Source organism: Rattus norvegicus, chromosome 2 (genome assembly GCF_021556685.1).
Source record: "Rattus norvegicus strain SHRSP/BbbUtx chromosome 2, alternate assembly SHRSP_T2T, whole genome shotgun sequence".
NCBI lineage: Eukaryota > Metazoa > Chordata > Mammalia > Rodentia > Muridae > Rattus > Rattus norvegicus.
This window is the reverse complement of record NC_141535.1, coordinates 60,421,792-60,445,972: the sequence shown is the minus strand read 5'-3', so window position 1 is coordinate 60,445,972 and position 24,181 is coordinate 60,421,792. Positions and strand designations below refer to the sequence as shown.

General features: G+C 38.9%; 1 protein-coding gene across 5 annotated transcripts in view; it reads left to right on the top strand.

Moving 5' to 3' along the window:
* Positions 1 to 1,460: 1,460 nt before the first annotated feature.
* Spef2 (sperm flagellar and cilia associated 2) overlaps positions 1,461 to 24,181 on the top strand; it is a 182,471-nt gene continuing 159,750 nt past the window's right edge. For 4 of the 5 annotated variants that reach the window (NM_022620.2, XM_087632806.1, NM_001415008.1 and 1 more), the window contains 2 exon segments: positions 1,466 to 1,620; positions 13,405 to 13,507. In NM_022620.2, coding sequence (NP_072142.2) covers positions 1,563 to 1,620; positions 13,405 to 13,507 — 161 coding nt within the window. In that variant the 5' untranslated portion in view covers positions 1,466 to 1,562. 5 annotated transcript variants of the gene reach the window in all.

Below are 24,181 nucleotides of genomic sequence, written 5' to 3'. Positions count from 1 at the left end.
GCCTGTCATTTAGTTTCAATTGCAAAGCAGAAATGTTTGTGATGTATACGTATGTTTGAATTAGAACTAGAGCATAAGGAATTTTCAGTTGGTCTTTATCATCTAGCCTACTGCTTTTAAAAGTTTATTTTATTTGTTCATTGATGTGTGTGCATACACATTTGCACAGAATATTTATTACAAACATTCTTACTACACTTTCTTTGATTTCATTATTTCTCTCTGACCACCATATTCCGCTGAATTTGCCTGCTTTGTACTATAATTTTATAGCCCACAGATTTTTACCAAGGCTGTCTGTGTGACCATGAGTTTGTGACTCTCTATCGGAGAATGGTAAGAAACCTCTATCACTCTACATGCAAACGAACACGCACAAATACATATTCTTCATGCATGTGTACACATTTTTTCTTATTACATTCAATGCCTTGCTCTTTTCTACCCAAGCCAGTCTTGGAAGGTTCCCCTGAGGAGTCAGTGTCTAGTCACCAGTAAACAACAAGCTAGTGGAACTCACAGAAGTATCTAAGTAAAGAGGTGTAGTGGAGCTTTAGGAATTGTGCCTGTCATATAGGACAGAATAAAGGGACACTCAGCCCAGTGGTTATTGTAGTCATGAGGGCAGACAGTGTTTGCCTAAGTGGATGTCAACTGAGTGAGGTCACTCTAAAATAGGCAGAGGAGAGGAAACTAGAGGATGATCGAGAGGGAAAGTGAAGAAATGAAAGACATGAGGAAGGCCAACTGAGCTTTAAAAACTGCATGAGTCTCTATGTGGCAATAGAAATTCATGGTTAGATTCAAAACAGCTATATGAAATAATTGCTTAAAACTTATAAAATGCAAGAACTCCGCAAGCCCTCGCATTGCCTTATGAGAAAAGGCAACTTTGAAGCATGTGCTGAGCTCATTAGAGTACATGAGTTTTCATTTAATTTTCACAACTTGTAAAGCAAGCATTCCTGTCTGTGTCTATAGGAAAGAACGGTGAGGTCAAAGACGGTAAGTCATTATTTCCAGGCAAAGAACTTGTGAAATCAAAGCCAGACAGGACAGCTTGCCTAAACCTGATTGTGAAACTTGGGCTTTATTAGTAGTAAAAAATAAATTATAAAAAGTATTACAATGAAAAATTTAGAGAATTGATGCTTTTATAGAACACGTTGCATTTCACTGCACATTGCCCTTTTCCAAACAGCTTATGATTTCAAATAACTCTATAGTCTACTCTAGGTTGTTTACAGAAGAGAAATAAAGGTTTTTAATTCATCTGGCAGTGATGTTTTGTTTTGTTTTAAAGAAACCTCTTATTATTTCTGCTCAGACTCTTGAAGCCTTCTGCACAGACCCAGGTCTTACAAGCCAGTAGGGGGCAGAAAACAATTTCTAATAACTATGGCTACTCAGTGGTGTCTCCTCCTCTCTGAGCTGATGACCTAACTCCGCCTGGATGAGCTTCCTTAGCAACTGGTTGCCCTGGGCGACGGGAAGACGCAGTCCAGCTGACTGTTCCTGGAAAGTTCCTAGCACCTGCAAGCAGTCAAATGCGCCAGTGAGCTATGTCAGAGATCCTGTGCCAGTGGCTCAACCAGGAGTTGAAGGTGTCTCGGACCGTGAGTGAGTGAACACAGCCAAGGGCAAGCAGTTGAAGCGAGCACAGGGGGTGGGTTGCCTGCTCATAGAATAGCTCCAGAGGGGCTAGCAGCGCCCCGCTGTGTTGACAAGTGCTACCTTGGGGCCTTCTTATTTCATCCTGCCTCTGACATATGCCCTTATCACTTGGTCTCAGCCCTCAGATTTCCTGATCTAGCCTCTATTTCTAAGGGAAGCTTAAGAACGAGGTACTGGCCTGCTCCTACGGGGAGTAAAAATTGTCCCTGTCCTTGCTCTGACTGTTGCTTTACTTACATGACATCTGCATCGAAATGTGCAAGATAAGTCCGTAGAGCAGGAAGTGACTTCAGTAGTTACAACTTTTTCTGCATTTCCTCCAATATAAACTAGATCCAATCACACCCTTCCCTATTTAATAACAAATGGGTTGATGTAGAATGTGTTAAATTTGCCAGTTTTAGGAACTTTAACCTTACTTTACAAACTTTAGCCATTTGAGGTACCTTTTCTAAGGTAGCCTTGCTTGATTTTATCAGGCACAAAGCTGCACATGACGCTCCTACATCCTTATGGCCCAGGAAATTACAAATAAGTCCGCTTTGGTGGCAACCAGACACTTCCAGTGCCAGCACTTCACTATGTTCTTCTGCCCGCTGGGGGAGGAATTATTGTTTCTTTATTGGGAGCTCCTTTGCAATTGCTACAGATTTTCCTCCAGGCAAGATGTTTTCAGAACAAATCATTTCAACCTGACTTCCCAGAGGATCTCTTGCCTCCCTGCCAGTTGTTACCAATGGGAACAGCGATGCCAGCCAGTTCAGCCTTGGGTCAGACATAGAAGTGGCTAGGTCAGTAGTGTTTGTACGGGTGTGAGATATCTAAGGATCTTTATTTAATGTAGAGTAGCCCAAGTTACATTACTTAAGGCATAAACATTAGACTTACTATATTCCAAGCCATCTCCACCCTGCTCTGAGCAATATTAAAATCTTTTTCCCTGTCCTGTATCCGTGGTCCTCTGAGAGTATCTCTGTTCAAATAGGATGTTAAACTCAGGACAGTATTTATCCTTCATCATTTCCTCTCTCTCACAGTACTGTTCCCCCCAAGAATGTAGTATTACACCCAAAGTTACACTATTCCGAGACAAGAGTTACACGTTTTGTAGCTTAAGTGGGCTCATTTATTTGATAATAAGATCCACACCATTTCCTCAAGTCCATCGAAACCCTTGCAGAGTAGACACTTTTGGGAGAAGTAAATAAAAATAATCATAAACCTGGAAACATTAGATGCTGTTCTACTACTAATTAGTTTGAGAAATTTGGTTTGGAAAGAAAGTACAACTTCACTCTGTGAAGATTAAAAGATTGGAGTCGTGTTAAATAAAAATTATAACCCCACAAGCTATGAATGGAAAATTCCCAGATTGTCTTTTCCTGCAGCATAAATCTGGAACTTGTTAGCAGAGACACCCTGTGATGATTTGATTTTAAATGCTCTCAGTACAGCCATTTCTGAAAGCCAATTGCTACAAGATATACTAAGTACACAGTCTCTAACAAAGCCAGATTATGCATGTGAAGCGCTATCCAGAGTCCAGGGGATATATATACCTAATGGAATACACTGACCCTTGTATATATCTTCTCGTTGGACAAGTTGTTCTGTGGGTATGATGGAAAATTTGGAATAATCTGTAAAACTTACGATATGAAAAAAAAACCCTGTAAATTGAATAAAGTAATTTGGTGATTCCTTGATAAGAGCTGTGTAAGAGGAAGGGATTGGAGAGTGTGCTGCCTGGTGTTAAATTTATTTTTTTTCTTCCCTTTTTTCATTGGATTTTTTTATCTACATTTCAAATGTTATCCCCCTTCCCAGTTTCCCCTCTGGAAACCTCCTATCCCATTTCCCCACCCCTACATCTATGAGGGTGCTCCCCACCCATCTACCCACTCTTTCCTGCCCGCCCTGGCATTCCTCTACACTGGGACATTGAACCTTCATAGGACCAAGGGCTTCTCCTGTCACTGATGCCTGACAAGGTCATTCTCTGCTACATATGTGGCTGGAGCCATGGGTCTATCTATGTGTATGTACTCTTTGGTTGGTGGTTTAGTCCCTGGGAGCTCTGGGGGGTCTGGTTGGTTGTTATACTTGTTCTTCTTATGGGGATGGAAACCCCCACTTACTAACCAGTAGCCTGAAGTTCACTTTATTTAAAAACAGCATTTCCATTGACATTTATCAATTTGTGTCAAAGTGACATAATACATGTAAAATGTTGAATAGTGCTTAATGGGCACATAGTGAGTGCAAAATCTCACTTGTCATCTTAGAAAGAATGAACGTATTAAGGATATCTGCTATGATGATTCTGGAACAGAAATAATATGAACAGCTTTAAATATAGCAATAGTTTCACAAACTGTCTTTTACACTATGGAAAACTGTGCAACTGTTTTTGATGTAGCAAACTTTTGTGTGCTTTTGACTCAAAATATTGTAGCTTATTATAACTTATTACCAGTATTATTATAGTTTTGTCAAGTATAAAATTCATATAAAAATATTCACAGGCATTTGGGGATGGAAATGCATATACCATGGTGTACTGTATTGTTAATACAGTCTGTAAATCTTCATGGGAAGGATATATCTTTCATGCTTTTCCTTTATTTGGATTGAACTTATGTTGCTTTTAGAGTTTAAAAGAAAAATTCTATATAGTATTGAAATAAGAAATTCAAAAGTGGAAGTCAAACTTCATGAATAATAAGAGGAAAAAATCCTCATTAAAACATGTATGATTTGTAATAAAATATTTTGTGGGCTCTTTGAAGAGTTATTTTCTCAAATAAACATGTAATTTATAATATGTAATTATATATAATTATATAATACACAAAATATGTAATTAACATAATAAGAAAATTAATAGCTATATGCTATTAAAATTTATATACATATAATATATACTATTACACTTGTTTTCTTATTTGGTGTTAAAGACAAGCATAAAAATAACATCCCCAAATAAGAACGATGAGAATATTTGGAAATCAGTCAGGGATACGTATTTAATGGAATGTAGAACTAGGATGTGAGTCTAGATCTTTGACTTTTGCTTTTAGGCACTCTGTTCTATATTAGTGTTTACAATTAAGAATATCTATGTATTAATATCCATTAACCAATTCATCTTTCCCCTTGTAAGCATCCATTTAAAATACTTTTAAGGGTTATCATCAAGTTGAGTGTTTTCAGTGTTTGGGGGTTTTGGTTTTGGTTTGGCTTGGTTGTTGTTGGTTGGTTGATTTTTTTGTTTGTTTCTTTTTGTTTTTTGTTTTTGTTTTTGTATTGAATTTTAACCATTGATTATCCCAGCCAAGTTATGAGGTTTCAAAACATAAATCAATTCCTAGATGGTTAAACAGCAAAGGTGGGATTGACTATTCGTGTCTGATTAAGAGTCATTCAGCCCATTTGTTGTGGAACAATAAAACAAGATGAAGTGGCCATGTAAGCGCCTTGATAAGGCTAAATGATCTTTATTTGTTCAAGACAGCAAAAGTCAATTGACGTCTAGGTAAACTTGGAAGCGAGGTCCTTGCTTATCAACGGTAGAGACAAGGTATTCCAGTAACCTCAATCGATAATAGTCGTCTTCCGCGTGGGCCGGTGTGTGGACTTGGGAGTCCCTGGATGGCTAATTCATTTTAAAAGAGGAAGATTACAATCTAGCTAATGAAACCTAATAACCTTCAATAAGATATATCTAATTGAATCATTTTCCCTGGAAATGATGCTTAGTTGTGTATCTTGATGCGTTGTATTAAACTACAATGTAATGTACTATCCAAAATGATAATTGGGATTCAAGAATTGGTTTTGTTATAATGGATGGAAATGTTTTAGCATGTCCTTCAATTTAAATTTGTTTTTTTCATTATTTCATGAAAATTATTTTTATTATATTTTCTCCCCTTCCCCAACTTCTCCCATATTCTTTCTCAGTCATAATCCGTGTTATTTCTGAAAACAAAACAAACAACATGCACGCGTGTTTGAGGGCACACACATGTGCGTACACATAACATGGAATCTTTTCAGTGTTGGCCGGCTCTGACTTAACATGAGGCTTTGCCTAGCTTGTTATTGGTATAACCAGTGTCATTCCATTAAAAGTGACTTAGTTTCCCAGTGCCAGTAGCTATCAGTCACAAACAGCTTCTTGGTTAAGGGTGAAATCTGTGCCCACTTTTCCTTATCCGTGCTGAGAGTTTCGTCTGGCTTGACCTTGTGCAGTCTTGTGCATGCTGGCGCTGTTTCTGAACGTTCACATGCGCCTCAGTCCTCTTGTGTCTGGTAAATACAACTTCCCTAGAGTCTTCCTACCACTTCTGGCACTTCAGGATTTCCACCTTCACTTCAGCATTGATCCCTGAGCCCTCAGAAGAGGAATTTAATAAAGATACATACTTTAGGACTAAGGGCTCCAAAGGCTCTCATTCTGCATATTGCCTAGTTGTAGGTTTAGGTCTCTGTTAATTGCCATCCACTACAAGAATTAACTCTAAAATAAAATGAGTGGCATAGAAAGATCTTCTGAAAGTGCTCTGGGAGGTATTTATTTATTTGCTTATTTCTTACTATAATATATTATATTTATGTACTATATTTCTGTGTATGTATGTGCACTTATGTGTGCACTTGGAGGTGGAAGAGGTGGGTAGAAGGTATCCTCCTCTAGGCTCTTTACCCCAATTATTGAGATACATTCTCTCACTGAAGCTGGGTTGGTTTTTGATAAACGGATTGGCCAGTGTGCTCAAAGTACACACTGTCTATCCATAAGTGCTGAGGTAACAGGTAAATACCAACACGCCAAACTTTTTTCATGGATATTAAGGTTCTAATTTAGGTTCTCATGGTTGCACAGCAAGAATTTTATGCACCGAGCCGTTTCCCATCACCACATTCAGTTGCTCTACAGTAAAACATTGGCTCTCCTTTATAAGACATTTGTGTGTTTTCCTTAAGAGCAAATGATCATCAGAATGTTATAAAAGAACATTCTCTATAAATGATATATGCTATATTGGTTAATTTTATGTCAACTTTGCACAAACTAGAGAGGAGGAAGCCTCAGTTGAGATAATGTCTATAAGATCTGGCTATAGGCAAGCTTGTCAGATGTTTTCTTAAATTAGTGCTTGATGTGGGATGGACCAGTCACTGTGAGTGGGGCCATCTCTGGGCTCCTGATCCTGGGTTCTGTAAGAGAGCAGGCTGAGCAAGCCACCAGGATTCCAAGCCAGTAAGCAACACCACCCCATGGCCTTGCATCAGCTCCTGCCTCAGGATCTCACCCTGTTTGGGTTCCTCTCCCGACTTCCTTCTGTCAGGGACCATGGATGTGAAAACAGAAACCAAATGAATGCTTTCCTTCCCAACCTGCTTTTGTTCACGCTGTTCCCTCAGCAATAATAACACAAACTAAGCTATATGACTTCAAATCTTTGTACAGATCAGATTAGTCATAAAGAGGAAGATAGCAAATGCTGTGTTACTCTTGGATTCTGACCATGGATTAATTGAAAAATCTAAGCAAATTAATTATGCACATTTTATTTCTTTTGTAGTCATAACATTATTAATAACACTACCAAAGACACACTAAAAACACAGCTACGTTCAGGAACTAAATTCCTCTATGTCACAATAGCTGAAAAAGCAGTAATCATCTCTAGATTATTATTTATTTTTATTCTGAGTAAAGAGTAATAACTAATGTATATTTGAGAAGAAGGCAGGTTATTATTGATGATAACCAGTTGTAATATTAGCCAACCTCTACTAGATACTCACTAAGCATTATTTTAACATTTTTCCCAGTTCTCACTTTAGAACAGTGCCCAGCACAGCTCCTGTCACATAACATGTTCCATGACAATGTATGGGGCAGCAAAAGTAAATCATGACTTTTAATCTGTCTTAAGAAGGCAGCTTAAACCTTTAAAGCCCAGCTTTGTGGGTAAAGAAGCTCAGCTTTATTATGAAAGCCAGTTCTTAAGAATTCTATGATATCAATATGTATATTTTATGAGTGACAATTTCTTACAGGGAGAAGGCTATCAGACTATTATTATTTGAAAATTAACATGATTCATAACCTTGTTTGCCTCGCACACTCAGAGGAAGGCAAATTCATAGATCCAACTGCTGTCACCAATTAGAAATGATCTGGTATCAGGATAATTTCCAATCAACCTAATGCTTGATTTCTATTACACTTCTGGTGGAGCCACTTCATCAATATGTAGATGAAAATGGGATTAGATTACGTTTGCTCCCCACCCCATGATGCTTAAGAAAGACATGCTGTTCTCTCGTTCTCTTCTATAACCAAAAGCTCCTGAAATTCCCATCATTGTAAATTCTTCTGTTGTTGTAGTACATTGTTGCATTGGCAATCAATACATACAAAGAATATTGCTCACACATTTTTCAAATTAAATGGTTCAGTTTTGTGTTTTAAGAAATAAGCTTCTTGTTTATTTTTTATAGTTGGGTTTTCCCAAATGGCTAGTGTACTCTTTCCACGTTCAATATTAGTAGTTCTTGAGAATTGCTTTAAGTTTCATGGGCAGTCTTTAGTTGTCATCTTGGTGGCTTCTTGAGACACAGGCTTCTGTCACTGTCAGTAGTAGCCTAAAATGCATGGCGACGCATCGGACTCAGTCGTAAGCACCAGGATTACTGGCCTGCTCCACTAAGGCAATAAACTAAGGTTATAGTTTACTTAGATACTTAATAAGTTTATTTATTTTCAATCTCTAGTTTTGTTTTTTTGAAATGGAGCTCTATAAATAGTCCTACTGAATACATATTTCATGATGCATTAGGATTTTACTATAAAATAATATGATTTTAGATCTGAAAATGAGTCTGAGGCCTTGTCATGTTTTGACAGCTATGCCCCTAAAAACACTTGTGTTGCCTTCCTTATGGTCATCACAGTGATACCTTTTTAAAACAGTTTAGGTCTTGTGGGATCTGCCTTCATGCAGTTAGTCCATTATCGCAAGATTTATTCTTGTTGGACTGGGATCCTGATGAAGGGATATCTTTAGTCCCTAGCTTACATCCATCTTGAGTATACATCTGCGCTTGTACCTCATACCTTGTGATGCAGTCAGAAGGCCTTTGCCAAATTCTCTCACCTGGGCACTGAACTATTTTACTTTGAGAAATGAGAGAAAAATCTTTAAATAAGCAGCAGTTTTGTTCTGTTCTGCTACAGTAACATAAACTGAACAAAGGCAAGAAAGGTCTTTGGTGTGTTAATACATAAATTAAATCCTATATTAGAGCTTGGTTTGCAGTCGTGCAGCGAGGACATTAAGTTGATTGTCTCTAGGTCCCATTCTCTCTTACAAAGTGTCTTAAACCACACATTTTCTGGTATTTCAGCTCCAGGATCATTAAAAGCCATATCAATGCTGGTAGAAAACAATATTTGTTCTTTTCTTTATTAACATACAGATTCCTTCCACTAGAAATTCATCAGTAAGTGCAAAACCAGCAAGCATCCTGTGAACCAGGTCTAATATTTTGTTTTCTTTTGTTCTGTTTTTAAGTATGTGAGTACACTGCCGCTGTCTTCACACACACCAGAAGAGGGCACCGAATCTTATTACAGATGGTTGGGAGCCACCATGTGGTTGCTGGGAATTGAACTCAGGATCTTTAGAAGAGCAGTCAGTCCTCTTAACTGCTGAGCCATCTCTCCAGACCCATATCTAAGGTTTTAAGACTAGAGTTTCATGGAAACAATGACACCAAGTATTTTCTTAAGTGAAGATCAGTGATCTAGAGATTAAGATTTTACTTCAGATAAAAAAACACAGGTCACAGTTATAGTTGGATGAAGTTTTTTTGTTTTGTTTTGTTTTGGAGTGGTTGAGAGTGAGAAAATACGCAACCTCTTTCTGTTGGGAAGGGCTCAGGCTCCTAGTAGGTGTTGTTGAGGAGGGTTCTTGGAAACAGTGCTTTAGTGTGAGTTAGATCCTTCCAAAAAATAGAAAACTCTCGAATTGTATTTCTTAATGTCATACCTAGCAACAGGGAGAAGCAAGCAGAGCCGAGCTGTGATCAGTAAGGAAAGACCCTTCATTAATATGAGCCATATTAAGGGATGTTTGGTCCCATTAGTGTTTTGGAGTCTCTTGGGTTTTGTCTGAGCTGAGATAGAAGAGCAGGTTGTTGTTTGATCCACAAACCATCCTTCTCTACATTTAGCGAGCTGTGAAATTGGTTCTGCTCAAGGAAGAGAGAGAAGGTCTTCCTGTGAGTGCTGGCCAGTTTGAAGGAATGCCAAGGCCTCCTAGAGACAGGTTATTTCCCAGCTGCCAGAAGGGGCCTTTATCTCTCTCAAGTGAAAGTGAATTTGCTAGATTTTAAATAATGCATTTGAGATGTAAACAGGATCTTCGATCCTATCATAAAGATCTAAAGGCCACTGCATACGAAGTGGCATGGATTCCTGCCTTATATACAATCCGAAAGCCAAGTTTATTGAAAATTTCTCCTTTATTTATTGTATTGAAGTATCTGACAGGAGGTGTTAAGGAACTGCTTAATGTTTATATATCTCATTGAATGCAAACCATTCAATACCCTTCTGTATAAATCAACTGACTCTATAGGCATGACCAGAATGGTCAAGGTATTATATTCTACCTGTCTTTATTGGTGAGGTCATATCTGGGTTTCAGGGCAGTGTCCAGTGTTTGCTTTCTGAGCCCTGAAATCCTCTTTGAGGAAGTATGCATGAAACATCACCATGGAAGGTCTATTACTGAGTGTGTAGGCAGTGTAACTAATGTGATCCATCTTCTGAAAAGTGTAATATTGACAATAAAACCATCACTGAAGATGCTGTGGATCCGTCATGACTCCACGTGCTTTACAAACAATGTCTCATTTAATTCTCAAATAATTCCCTGTGGACTAGGGTTCAACCTTCCTATTTTATACATTAGAACTATTGCTGCTTAATTACGTAGGGTTAAGTGGCATATACACAGACCAGTAATAAAACAAAGCCCCTTCCTCCAATCTGTCACTACCTCTTGAGACTGTAGATAATAACTCTTAAGTGTTTTATTCAAGTAGCTCTGAGCCAAGTTGATAGAAAAGCTCATGGTCATTTCCCTGCTTCTAGAGCCCAACAGACATCTAGAGCACAGAGGACCCCATGAAAAATTTTCCCAAATGCCAGTTTCAGTGATGAGGACCAGGCCTGTGACTTGCAGGGTTGGAGGTGGGGGTTGTGCCACCACTGAACAATCCCCATCCCAGATGACAATGTGTGTTAAAGATGAAGAGCATCCCTGCCACAGTTCTTAGAGTGTTTAGTGTTCACTGTCCTGGAATAAGCTTGTCGCTTCTTCACACGGGAAATGCTGGCTGGTGATACACTGGTCTATGGAGGCGGTTTTTATAGAATTAGTCATACTACTTAGTGACACTGAGTGGGGAGAGAAAAACAACAAAACAAAGGGGAGAAATGTTTTTCCTGCGATTATGTATCTCTCTGAATTACCCTCTCCTGTTCCCTCCTTTCTTTTTGATTTGTTGCATCTTGTTAATGTGTGGACAATGTGTTCACTTGTAATCTTCACATGTCTACCGTCTCTGTTTTCCCTCCCTCTTCCTTTCTCTGCCTCATTTCTTGCATGCATTCTTTCCTGCTTGTTTCATTTTGTACAGTCTTCTTTGTAGCTTTTCTCATCTGCTGGATTTTTAAATCAGTGTAATCCTTCTTGCCCATCTATCTCACAAGAAATTTGAAGTCTTTCATGCATAAAAATCTGCTGAACAATGTGTCATATTACTCTTATTACAAACTATCCTGACGGTGAAACAAATAACTGATTATTCTTCCTTTGACTTTCACCCTATTAGAGATGCATAATTAGTATTTTGTGCCATAGCAAAGGAAATGCAGTTGAGTTTATTTTTAAGTAAATCCTTCTTGTACTACTAACCATTTATCTGCTGTATCCAGGGTGTTAGAACAGTATTAATCTGTATCCTAGTTATTTGTGGGATGAACCCCTGGCTTTTGATTGATACAAACAAATATAATGCAAACTACAGAGGGGAGCATCAAGGAAGGAGATGTAGCAACAGCTTCTGAAAAGAAAACAGTGTGCTTAAAAATTGAACTCAATCCCCAATGGTCTAGGACTTAGAAGGAAGATCTATCTACAGTCTGACAGCAGTGCTAGATCAAATGACTGGTTAGGACACTAAGAGAATAGGGATAGCTTAGAGAGGAGAGTAGGGAGGAAACGAAAACAAAGATGCGATTGACAGTAGAGATAGAATGACCTACTGAGGATAGTGCTGGCAGCCAGACCTGGGAACAGCGCTGAAGTTCCCTCCTAATGAGACCTCCATCAGGAGACCTTTAGGGGCATGGAAAGTGACAACAGTGTAGGAGAAGACAATGGCACAGTTCTGTCCTGTAGAGAACAGAGCCTTGGGGATTTTACTAGCTTTAGATCTGGAAGAATCATGCCAACAATCACAGAGTTCTTGACCTTTCAAGTGGTGCCATGTTAAGGACATTGGGTACCTTGACTGGGAAATATAAGCTTATTTCATGAAGGTGGTATGTACTGTGAATTATGAATTGTTCCTTGAGAGGTTTTCCTTAAAGATGGTGTCATAGGGACAGGTATGACTGATTAGGTTAATCCATCAAGTTTAAATGAGCATGTTCTGTGATAAACAGCTGTAAAAGAAGGATCAAGCTGGTCTCTCAAGGGAAAGCTTACTAAAGACCACTAATGAGTGCAAAACTTGTCACTTTTGATGAACTGGCCTTAAATAGCAAGTGTTACTGTGTTGAACATGTTGGATCACCCTAAAAATTCAGGATATTGAGCACTATGAGAAAAAATACCAGTCTATGTAAAATGGTGTGCTGGGGGCACATTTTATGGTGGTGTAGAGTTCGCTGAGTGAGGTCTTTGAGCCTCATTCCCTTATGACTATCCTCTTTGCACCCACACTTAAGGACATTTTTAAAGAAAGAGTAAGAGATAACAAGTAATATTTGCTCTCCGGGTCCAGCAAAAGATGAAATCTCAAAGTGCTTTTCATTTGCACTATGCTGTTACAAATGTTTAACACATTTAAGGTTATTTCTTCGCTGTCTTTATTTCCTTTGAGAACTCTCTGTTCTGAGATATTACCATCATTCCATTGCATATAAACAGGGCACTGGTGAAATAAGATCTCATTGTATTCAAGAAGGATTGTTTTTAAACATACAGATGATGCTAGTAAAAATCTCCATTATTTTAGATGTTGAAATTAAATCTGCGTATTCAAAAAAGTCAGACTGCATTTCTATTGGACAGAATGTGCTTACCTGTAGGTTGGAGACATAGCTAAATTATTTAAAGCATAGTTTTATGCAAGCTCTTGATAGTTGTTTTTACATGAGGTTTATTTATTTAAGGTATTGTGTTTTGTTTAATGTTAATTGGAAACAACTTTCTACTTTTAAAATTATGTTTATCAACTACTGATTTACCTTTGAGGATATTAATGTCTATTTTTAAACCTTTTACTTTAGTTATTAAAAGATGTTTCTGTAAATACATTCAAGACATTGCATGATCACATTTGTTTATGCTGGTTTGATTATATACATCACACAATAACATCGTATTTACTCTTCTTTTTCAATGTTTTAAAATTCAGGTCCCAAGTCATTTGCAAAGACATTTTCTAATGGCTATCTAATTGGAGAAGTTCTGTTCAAGTTTGAACTTCAGAGTGATTTTTCAGAGTTTTCAGAGAGCAGGTTAGTAAAGTTACTCTATCTTTCAAGAACATAGAGTCAATACTTTTGGCATTTAGACCTTTGTTGTCTGAAGAATCCGAAGGAGAGGAATGAATGTGTTTCCAATGAAATTGCTTCTGAAGAAAGTCACATTAATCCTGTCCATATACCTCTGAAGTCTTCAGCTAGATTTCTCCCTCTTTCTTAATTCAGTTTTCTTCTTCCTCTTTCTCTTTCTCCTCCTCCTCTCCTCCTCTTCCTCCTCTTCTACTTCTTCCTCTTCTTGTTTTCTTTTTATTGTTATTTTATTTACTTTTATTTTGTGAGTATCGGTATTTGCCTAAATTTCTGTTGACTACATCCATGCAGTGCTTACAGAGGCAGAAGAAGGTGTCAAACTCCCCGAGTTACAGATGATTGCAACCTGCCTCTGTGTGCTGGGAATCCAACCCAGGTCCTCGTAAGCGTATCACACACTCTTACCATTTCAGCCATTTCTCTCAACCTGATTCTTCCTTCATTAAAGAGAAGAAACATAATGTAATATAGTTCCCTTAGTGAGGAATTATTGTTGTTGTTGTTATTGTTGTTGTTGTTGTTGTTACTATTTAGTGTTTTAAAAATATACAATGGGACTTAACTATTAGTAAAGATATACAGTTTTGTCTTAGCAATAATATTGAAGTATAAGTTCAGGCTGTAATTCACGATTTGAAAGTTTGTGGCCCAATTTGCTTGGATTTAGTTAGTATTTATGACAGTGAGGCCATGGTGTCTGAAAGCTGTCTGTCTCCCAATTTACTTGCTATACATGCTGCTTACCATGTACTGAGTAAATACATTCTAGACTTGTGTGGCCACCATGTCAGAAAAATGGCACAGTTGTTTGGCTTTTCCTACTTCAAGTAAAGTTTTGACTTTCATTCATGAATCTTCTCTTCATTATTAATGCTGGAAAATTTTAAATTTATGGGTGTGACATGCCATAATTTGTTTATCAGTAATGAATATTTGAGTTTTTCCACTGGGGTCCTTATTTATTACAGAAACTGTATTGTGTGTGCTTATGTTATTTTGCCTCTTGAGTATTTATTTCTCTTGACTATATGCTTAGGAGTGGCATTGCTTGTGATACATACATATTATGACATGCTATATCTCACATATATATATATGTGTGTGTGTGTGTGTGTGTGTGTGTGTGTGTGTGTGTGTGAGAAAGCACACATAAGCTGTTTTCTAAAGTGATCACACTTTTCCAATCTACAGTAGCAGCATGAGGGTTTTAGTTTCACGATAGTCTTGTCAACATTTGTGATTATTGTTTTCATATTTTTATTGAAAACAGATTTTTTTCATAAGAAATATTCTGATTATAATTTCGATCTCCTTTCTCCTCCCAGTTCTTCTTTACCTTTCCTCCAATTGCAGCCATGTTAACAGGCTGAACTTGTATTGCATTGCTGGTTTAAATCATTTCTCTGATCTCTAATGATGTTAAATAGCTGCACATTGCTAATTATTCATTCGTCTTCATTGATGCAATGTCCACTGTGACATTGTATGTTTTTAAACCAGCTAGTATTGTATCATTCCATGTTATTTTCAGATTCTAAGGTTAGTTTCTTGTCAGATAAATGATTTGCAAACACTTTTCTTATTATGTAATTTAAATTATAACTTTGTTATGATGTCTCTGTTCTTGAGGCACATTTTTTTTCATTTTGTTTCATTCCAACTTAATTATTTTTTTGATTACTTGTGGGGTTTGGTTTTTTGAAATTGTTCTCATTTCTTTTCTTATAGCTTTATGGCTGAATAATTTCAGCTGATATACCTTTGAGGTTTTTATTCTTTCTTCTGTCCACCTAAACCTGTAGTCAAAATCTTACGACAAACATTTCATGCCAGCATAACTCCTGAGTCGTGATCTCCATTCACCACACCAGCTGAGCCAACTTCAAGTAGTAATTCTAAATTCTGATATTCTATTTTGTTCTTACTTTTTATAATTTTTATGTCTTTATGGTTGAGGCTTTCACCTCATTCTAATTAAAATTGTTTTTAACTTTAGAAAAAGTTTTACTTTTTATTTCTTTATGTTTTGATGTTGGACAGTTATTTTTATTGGGAAATATCTTAATATCCATTCTCCAGTTGTTTACAGGCCTCATCAGAGGGCTTTTACTGGGTTGTTTTCTTATTGTGTATGTTTTCTTGTTTGTATGCATGTGTGAGAATTACTAAGCATTGGGCATGGAAAATAATATACTGTGCTGTTTAGTTACTTATCTTTTGCTGCGGAGTTCACCATAGTTGAGGCAACTTTTTAAAAAAAATTTATTTTAGGATTATCATTCCAGTCAGATGAGGCCATCATTATCACAGTAGGGAGCGCATGCAGGCAGGCAGGCATGGTGCTAGAGTAGGAGCTGAGGGATCAGTCTTGGTCCACAAGCAAGCATCAGGAAGATCTAACTTGAAATAGTGTAAGTCTTTTGAAGCCTCAAAGCTGGTGGTCATATCTCTTAATCCTCTGCAAAGAACCACCAACTGGGGACCAGGTATTCAAATGCCCAATACTAAAGGGGAAGATCTCATCCAAAGATTACACATGGGGTGACCCCTGGCTCCAGGTACATAGGAAGCAGAGGATTGGCCTTGTCTGGCATCAATGGGAGGAGAGGCTCTTGGTTCTGTGAAGGCTCAATGCCCCAGTGTAGATGAATGCCAGATCAGGGGGTTGGGAATGGGTGGGTGGAAGGGGGAGCATCTTCATAGAAGCAGGGGGTAGGGGGATGGGAGAGGGGGGACCTGGGAAAGGGGATAACATTTGAAATGTAAATACATAAGCTATCCAATAACAAAAAAGAACCGCATCTGCTAACTCTAATTTCTGCATTTTGGGCTGTTGCTGCTATCTGCTGTGGATGCAATTTCAGCTGCTTTTGTTTCCTTGATGGCCTTTTGGGGTGAATTCTGTAAAGTCTCTATTCCTTGCCGGATAGATACAATATTTGGCAGCCTAGTGATCAGCTGGTGTACATTTTGACAAGTTGTCGATTGCTGCGTGATTCTGTGGGAGTGTTGAAGCACATTTTGCTTTGGAAATTTCTTTTTTTTTCTCCATCTTTATTAACTTGGGTATTTCTTATTTACATTTCAATTGTTATTTCCTTTCCCGGTTTCCAGGCAAACATCCCCCTATCCCCTGCCCCTCCCCTTCTATAGGGTGTTCCCCTCTCCATCCTCCCCCCATTACCACCACCCCCAACAATCATATTCACTGGGGGTCCAGCCTTGGCAGGACCAAGGGCTTCCCGTTCCACTGGTTCTCTTACTAGGCTATTTATTCATTGCTCCCTATGAGATTGGAGCCGAGGGTCAGTCCATGTATAGTCTTTGGGTAGTGGCTTAATCCCTGGAAGCTCTGGTTGGTTGGCATTGTTGTTCATATGGGGTCTCAAGCCCCTTCAAGCTCTTTCAGTTCTTTCTCTGATTCCTTCAACAGGGTTCCCATTCTCAGTTCAGTGGTTTGCTGCTGGCATTCGCCTATGTATTTGCCATATTCTGGCTGTGTCTCTCAGGAGAGATCTACATCCGGTTCCTGTCAGCCTGCACTTCTTTGCTTCATCAATCTTATCTAGTTTGGTAGCTGTATATGTATGGGCCACATGTGGGGCAGGCTCTAAATGGGTGTTCCTTCAGCCTCTGTTCTAAACTTTGCCTCCCTATTCCCTCCCAAGGGCATTCTTGTTCCCCTTTTAAAGAAGGAGTGAAGCTTTCGCATTTTGGTCATCCTTCTTGAGTTTCATGTGTTCTGTGCATCTAGGGTAATTCGAGCATTTGGGCTAATAGCCACTTATCAATGAGTGCATACCATGTGTGTTTTTCTGTGATTGGCTTACCTCACGCAGGATGATATTTGCTTTGGAAATTTCTTATTCTTCCTTCCTTACTCACTACTTCCTGTGGTAGTAATACCTTAACCTGGCTAGAGACATGATGTATTTGGAATCTTCCTGTCTTTTCCTGGAACCCATACTCTTGCACACATGTATTTTGCCTTATACATCGATGCTCAGAAACTATAAGAGCTTCAGACTCCTCAACACACATTTCGTCCTTAGATCTTTTGAGAAGGGTCTTGTTTGGAGCAGCGGATAGCACCAAGACAGGGAGGTGGGATCTTGAACATGAGCCACTTGTCACTTTATATTAATATCCTTGAAATACTGTTGGCTTAGTTCAACAAACGATCTTTAAGGCAGATCAAATAATGACAAGACCACAAAAAAAACAAACAACAAACAAAACAACAACAATAAAGAATTTTCCACAGCACTGTCAGGCAGGTCAAATAGTGGTAGACTTGGAACCCAGCATCTTTTCTGAGGGGCTTCAGACAATTGCCTTCCCTGTTGATTGCTGGATTTTATAGCTACTGCTGTTGTATTTGGAGCCTGCCTTTGAAGTAGAAAAAAAGGTATGGGAGTGATATGATGTAAAAGGCAACAAAAAGTCTATTCTTACACATGCAACGCAGTAAGTGCTCTTTATTAAAAAGCAACTTTAATATATTTTGATTGTATTCTTTCCTCACCCAACCTCCCCCAGATCCTGACACACCACCCTGACTTTGTGTTCTTTCTCCCTCTTAAAAATAAGAACAAAGGACTGGAGAAATAGCTCAGTGGTTAAGAGCACTGACTGCTCTTCCAGAGGTCCTGAACTCAAATCCCAGCAACCACATGGTGGCTCACAACCATCTCTAATGAGATCTGATGCTCTCTTCTGGTGTGTCTGAAGACAGCTACAGTGTACTTATATATAATAAATAAATACATCTTTTAAAAAAGAACAAAAAGAGCCCATTTTGTGTTAGCCAGTTACTGGTGAGCCCTAGGCCTGCCCTGGAGTGTTTCATCCAGTCCATTTCCCTCCACTGACACAAACTGATTCTACTGGCTCAGCACCCATCAGTAGCTTCTTGCTAAAGTGGGGCTTTGTGCCCACTCATCCCCTCTACCTCTCCGTGCCAGGATTTTCTCTTGCTTGACCCAGTGCAGGTCTTGTTTTTGTTGTCTATGTCTCTGTGAGTTCATACGTAAACTCCATCGGTGTCTTCGTTTCCTTGACATTGTCCACAGTCTCTGGCTCTCCCACTCTTTATGCACCCTCTTCAGTATGGATCCCTGAACAATGAAGGGGGGCGTGTGATACAATCAGTTTGAAGCTTAGTGCATCAAAGTCTCTCATGCTCTTCATATTGTCTGTCTGTAGATTCTGTGTATGAGTTACTCACTACAGGATGAAAAAAAAAACCTTCTCTGGTGAGGCTTAAGTAATGCATACACTGGTCAATGGGTATAGAAATATATCACTAGGAGTCATTTATGGATTTAACATAATACTATAATAATTCTTCCTATTTAACAGAATAGTTGTATTTCCCCTGGGGCTCGTGACCTAACTAGTCTCAAGTTCTTTTCCTCATTATTGGTGTCAGGTATGGACACTCTCTCACCAAATACATCAAAAATATAGTGGGGGTTAAGCCTATAATGTTTACATGACTATTTTCTCAGTAGCTATATCTGTGGGCACATTCTTAAATGTTATTTGAATTATTGAAAGTCCTTATCTGATTTCTGGACAATCTCAGGAACAGTCCACATTGGTTGACCTGTTTGTTTGTTTGTTTGAGGTGGAGTCTCTCTTTGGCTGGGAGTGCTTACTTTTTGAGCAGCAGGATTCTTCTGTCTCTGTTCTCCCATCCCTAGAGTTACAAGTGTGCTGTCCTTGCAGCCTTTTTACTTGAATTCTGAGAGTAGAACTCAGAGTCTCATGCTTGTCCAGCAGCCACTGCACCAACCAGCTGTCCTCCCATTCTTAGTAACCTAGCACAAATCACTTTTAACTTGACACTTCCCATGCAAACATTCCTGTGATGGAATTGTACTGGACCAAATAATGTGTATTACATCCTCTTCATAAGGAATTCATTTATTCATGAATATAAACTATACAAGCTGTACAGGAAAGACTCTATGCCATAATAGAAGCTACAGAGTGTAAATATATTTTTATCTATTAAAGTCTTTGGTAGTTTTCCTTCCCAGCTTGTTTTTTAAGCTTCTAGGACACAGGGATATTTTAATCCATACAAAACTTGGTGTGTTACAAACCTTCCATTCCTGAGTATTAGCAGGAGAACTTAGATTGTCCCCAGTCCTAACACATACACACACACACACACACACACACACACACACACACACAGACACACATAGACACACACACATACATAGAAACACACTCACATGCACACACTCACATATGCAGACACACATAGACCCAGACACACACTCACATGCACACACTCACATATGCAGACACACATAGACACAAACACACAGGCACACAGAGACACACATAAACACACACACTCACACATACAGATACACACACACTCACACAGACACACACACATACACACAGAGGCACACAGACTCTTTCTCACACACTCACACACACAAACAGACACACATACACACACACAGACACACATAGACACACACTCACATGCATACACACACATACACAAACTCACACACACAGACACACTGAGACAGACACACACATACAGACTCTCTCTCTCTCTCTCTCTCTCTCTCTCTCACACACACACACACACACACACACACAAACACACACACACACTCCCTCATGGCATGATGTACAACATTTTCATAGCTTTCCTCAGCTACCTTCTATGCCTGACCTGCTAGTCCTGAGTCTCTCTTGTTACCACCTTGATAATCACTAATATACGTGAGATTAGCCTTCCGTGGGTAAGGTTTCCAGGGTAGGTAACAAACACTCTCTGTCTTCTCTTTCACATGCTCAGATGCTCTCATACACCTACGTTGCTCTGAGATTACTTACAGGGAGCCAGATTTCCAACACTTCTGCTTATCATTTTGTGCACATTAGGAACATGTTTCACAGTTGCATGCTCTGCACATTTCTCCTTGTTGCCAGTTCCTTTTGTTTCCAACATTGTGTATTCAATGCATCCTTCAAGTTACAAATGCCCCTGTTATTTATTGTTGTTGTTGTTGTTGTTGTTATCATTGTTTTTAGATTCTTGAGGGTTGAATAGGTCCAACTGCAGATTTGGTGAAATTTAAGTGATTGGTTATTTTGGTTGGTAAATTAATGAATGTGTAAATGTCTAGGTAAATTCTAAGAGGGTACACATTTCAAACATCTTACCCACAAATTAAATTGCCTTAATTGATTTTCTATTACTGTAAAAGACACTATGACCAAGGCAACTTAGGAATTTACTGGGCTCACAGTTCTGGAGGGATCATTAAGGCGTGACTGAGAGCATGACGACAGGCAGGCAGGCATGACCCGGGAGCAGTAACTGAGATTTTACATTTCGATCTACAGGTATGAGGCACAGAGGTGGAAGGATGGAAGGAGAGAGAGAAGAGAGGGAATTGGAGAGAGAGAGAGGGGGGAGGGGAGAGAGAGAGAGGAAGAGAGAGAGAACTAAGTAGGAACAGTATGGGCTTTTGAAACCTCAAAGCCCATCCTCAGTGACTTCCTCCAACAAAGCCAAACCTCAAAAATCCATTCCAAACAGTTCTAACAACTGGTCACCAAGCATTCAAATATGTGAGCTTATGGAAGCCATCTTCATTCAAGCTGAGACATGAATCTTTGCCTATTATTACTCTTTCACTATTGCTTTGAAAAACTCTCCTCTTAATTTTTCAGCAGATTTAGCTCTTGTCTTCTCTCCATTCCAATGATAACATGGTGATACTTTTTGTAATTGTATTGTTAGGATTATTTGTGTCAGTTTTTATTAGAATAACGTTAAACCTGGGTGCCCAAAATTATTGGAAAATGGTTCATCAAAAGTTAGTTTCTTTTTAGTTTGTTTGTCAACTTGCACAAACTGGGAAGCGAGAACTTTACTTGAAGGATTACTTCCATCAGATTGGCCTGTGAACACGTCATGAAGCTATTATTGTTGTTATTGTTATTGCTATTATTAATGATTGATGTGCATGCAGGAGGACCAGGCCTGCTGTGCCTGGTTTCACCTATAGACACCTGGATAATATAAGCGAGCAAGCTGAGCACTTCATAGAGATCAAGCCAGTAATAAGAAACACTCCTCAGTTTTTACCTTCATGTTCCAATCTGGACTTCCTTGTGATATCCTATGATTAAAAAGTGTAAGACAATTAAACACTTTCCTCTGCAGGTTGCTTTGGTCATAATTTTTATCATAGCCACAAAAGTAACCTAGGACATTCTTCAAATGAATTTCAAATATCCTTAAAGTTGTCCTCAAAGCACAGTTCCTTCACCCATGGTAAATTCACAATATCATTTCTGTACTCAAGAAATCAATGTCAAAATCTACACCTGATTTTAGCCATAGAAATTTTAAAGAACTGTTCCGGTCTCATTTTTTTAATGCAATACCAATCTTTGAGGTGCACAATGATTTTTCCACATGGACATTCTTCACCTATGGATTTAAGCATGGGCTGAAAATATCCAAGGGACTTACAGTGTAATCCAAAGAAGACTTAAACTATAAAAGTGTATGCACTTAAATTGTATGAAAGTAGCACTGCCATTTTAGTAGATTTTTACATGTGCAGGGTTCTTGAAAGCAATGCTCTGTAGATGGTAAGGTACGTCAGCTCTAAACCAGCAAACCATGGAAAGCAAAGCAGGAAACAGTACTTGTGTGTGGGAACTACATTACTCCAGGTTCCTGACCAGCTGGGGTTCCTTCTCTAACTTTCTTCAGTGATAGACAGTTACTTGAGAGCTTAAAATGAAAATAAGCCCTTCCCTCCCCAAGTTGCTTTTGGTCATGGTGTTTTATCAGAGCAGTAGAAACCCTAAGATAAGGCATATGATTATCATCTCATACTTTTTAATATCTTTATTCTAATCTGAAGTTAAAATTGTGCTTTATACACTGCTAATGACACGAAGTGACATGTCTTAGAAATGACTTAATTTTAGGAATAACTTCTCTAACTCCGAGAGGATTATTAAGTAGATTAGTTAAAAGGAATAAAATAGTTAATAAGGAACTATCTTCCCGAGGGTAGCATTTCTTTTGTTGAGAAAACGTGTGTTCTGTGAGCTGGTGGCAAGCAGGAGAGGAGACCTAACTCCCTTGGCAAAGAAAGACGGTAAGCAGAGGGCAAGGGAACGTTTCCCAGGGCACCATCCTTACTCCCTCAGAGGTCATCGTTTGCATCATATGCTCTGTCTCCAGGGCCAAGATGTCCCAGCTGATTTTCTGTTTCCAAAAACAAGAGCTGATTATCCTCCTGTGAGGCTGTGCGCATGCCTTAACAATCTCAGATTTCCTGAGATTCTTCAAGTTGTGTTCTTCAAAGTCTGGATGGCTGGGAATTTAGAATATCCATTATATCTTTCAGAGCGATCTCTTGTGTTTACTTCTGATATTTGGTTTATTACTGGTATCTTCAAACCAAACTGGAAGTCATATATATTAACAAAAATGCTATATTCAGGAAGCCATGTAAGACAGTGAGAAGAGAGGAGCAACTCTTGACTGTAGGGCTAAGGGCTAAGCTTTGAAAACAGTGAGATTGTTTCATGATTTTCTTTGTATTATCTCTTCTGAATTATGATGTTCACAAACACTGCAGTTAACATAGGACCAAACCTAAGCTTGGATAGATAACTCTCAGTTACCATCGTTCTGAATACACACAGTGGGCGATGCACATGAGTCTCTCTGCACACTTATTTCACAATCACTCAAATACATGGCAAGTCTCAATTCTGAGGAAGGACTTTAGGTATGCACTTTGATCACATTCAAGGGTACTCAGAATGTTTTTTGTATTAAAGAATGGACTTCTCAGGAGACAGCTTTATCAGGCTCCTGTCAGCATGCACTTCTTGACATCAGCAATAGTGTCTGGGCTTGGTGGCTGTACGTATATGGGCTGGATCCCCAGGTGGGACAGTCTAAAGAGTTCACATGGACTGACCCGTGGCTCCAGCTGCACATGTAACAGAAGATGGCCTTGTTGGGCACCAATGGGAGGAGCAGCCCTTAGTCCTGCCAAGGCTCAACCCCCCAGTGTAGGGGAATGTCAGTGTGGGGAGGCAGGAAGGTGTGGGTGAATAGGTGGGGGAACACCCTCAGAGGAAGGCAGAGGGGCGATGGGAAAGGGGGTTTATGGACAGGAAACTGAGAAAGGAGATAACACTTGAAATGTAAATAAATAGATGACAGACAAGACAGACAGACAGACAGACAGACAGACAGACAGACAGAATAGATTTAAATGTTGGAAGGCCAGGGCTGGAGAGATGGCTCAGTGGTTAAGAGCACTGACTGCTCTTCCAGCAACCACATGGTGGCTCACAACCATCTGTAACAGGATCCAATGTCCTCTTCTAGTCTGTCTGAAGAGAGCAACAGTGTACTCACATATATAAAATAAACAAATCTTTTTTAAAAAGTTCAAAGAATTCAGGCCAAAGCCTAGTACTTGTTTATGTGTTGATGATAGTCACAACAGTTGCAAATGAATTGAATGTCTCTTTTAATCACTAACAGTTATAGACCACTTGAGATCCCTGAAGCAACGTCTAATTTTTATTGCC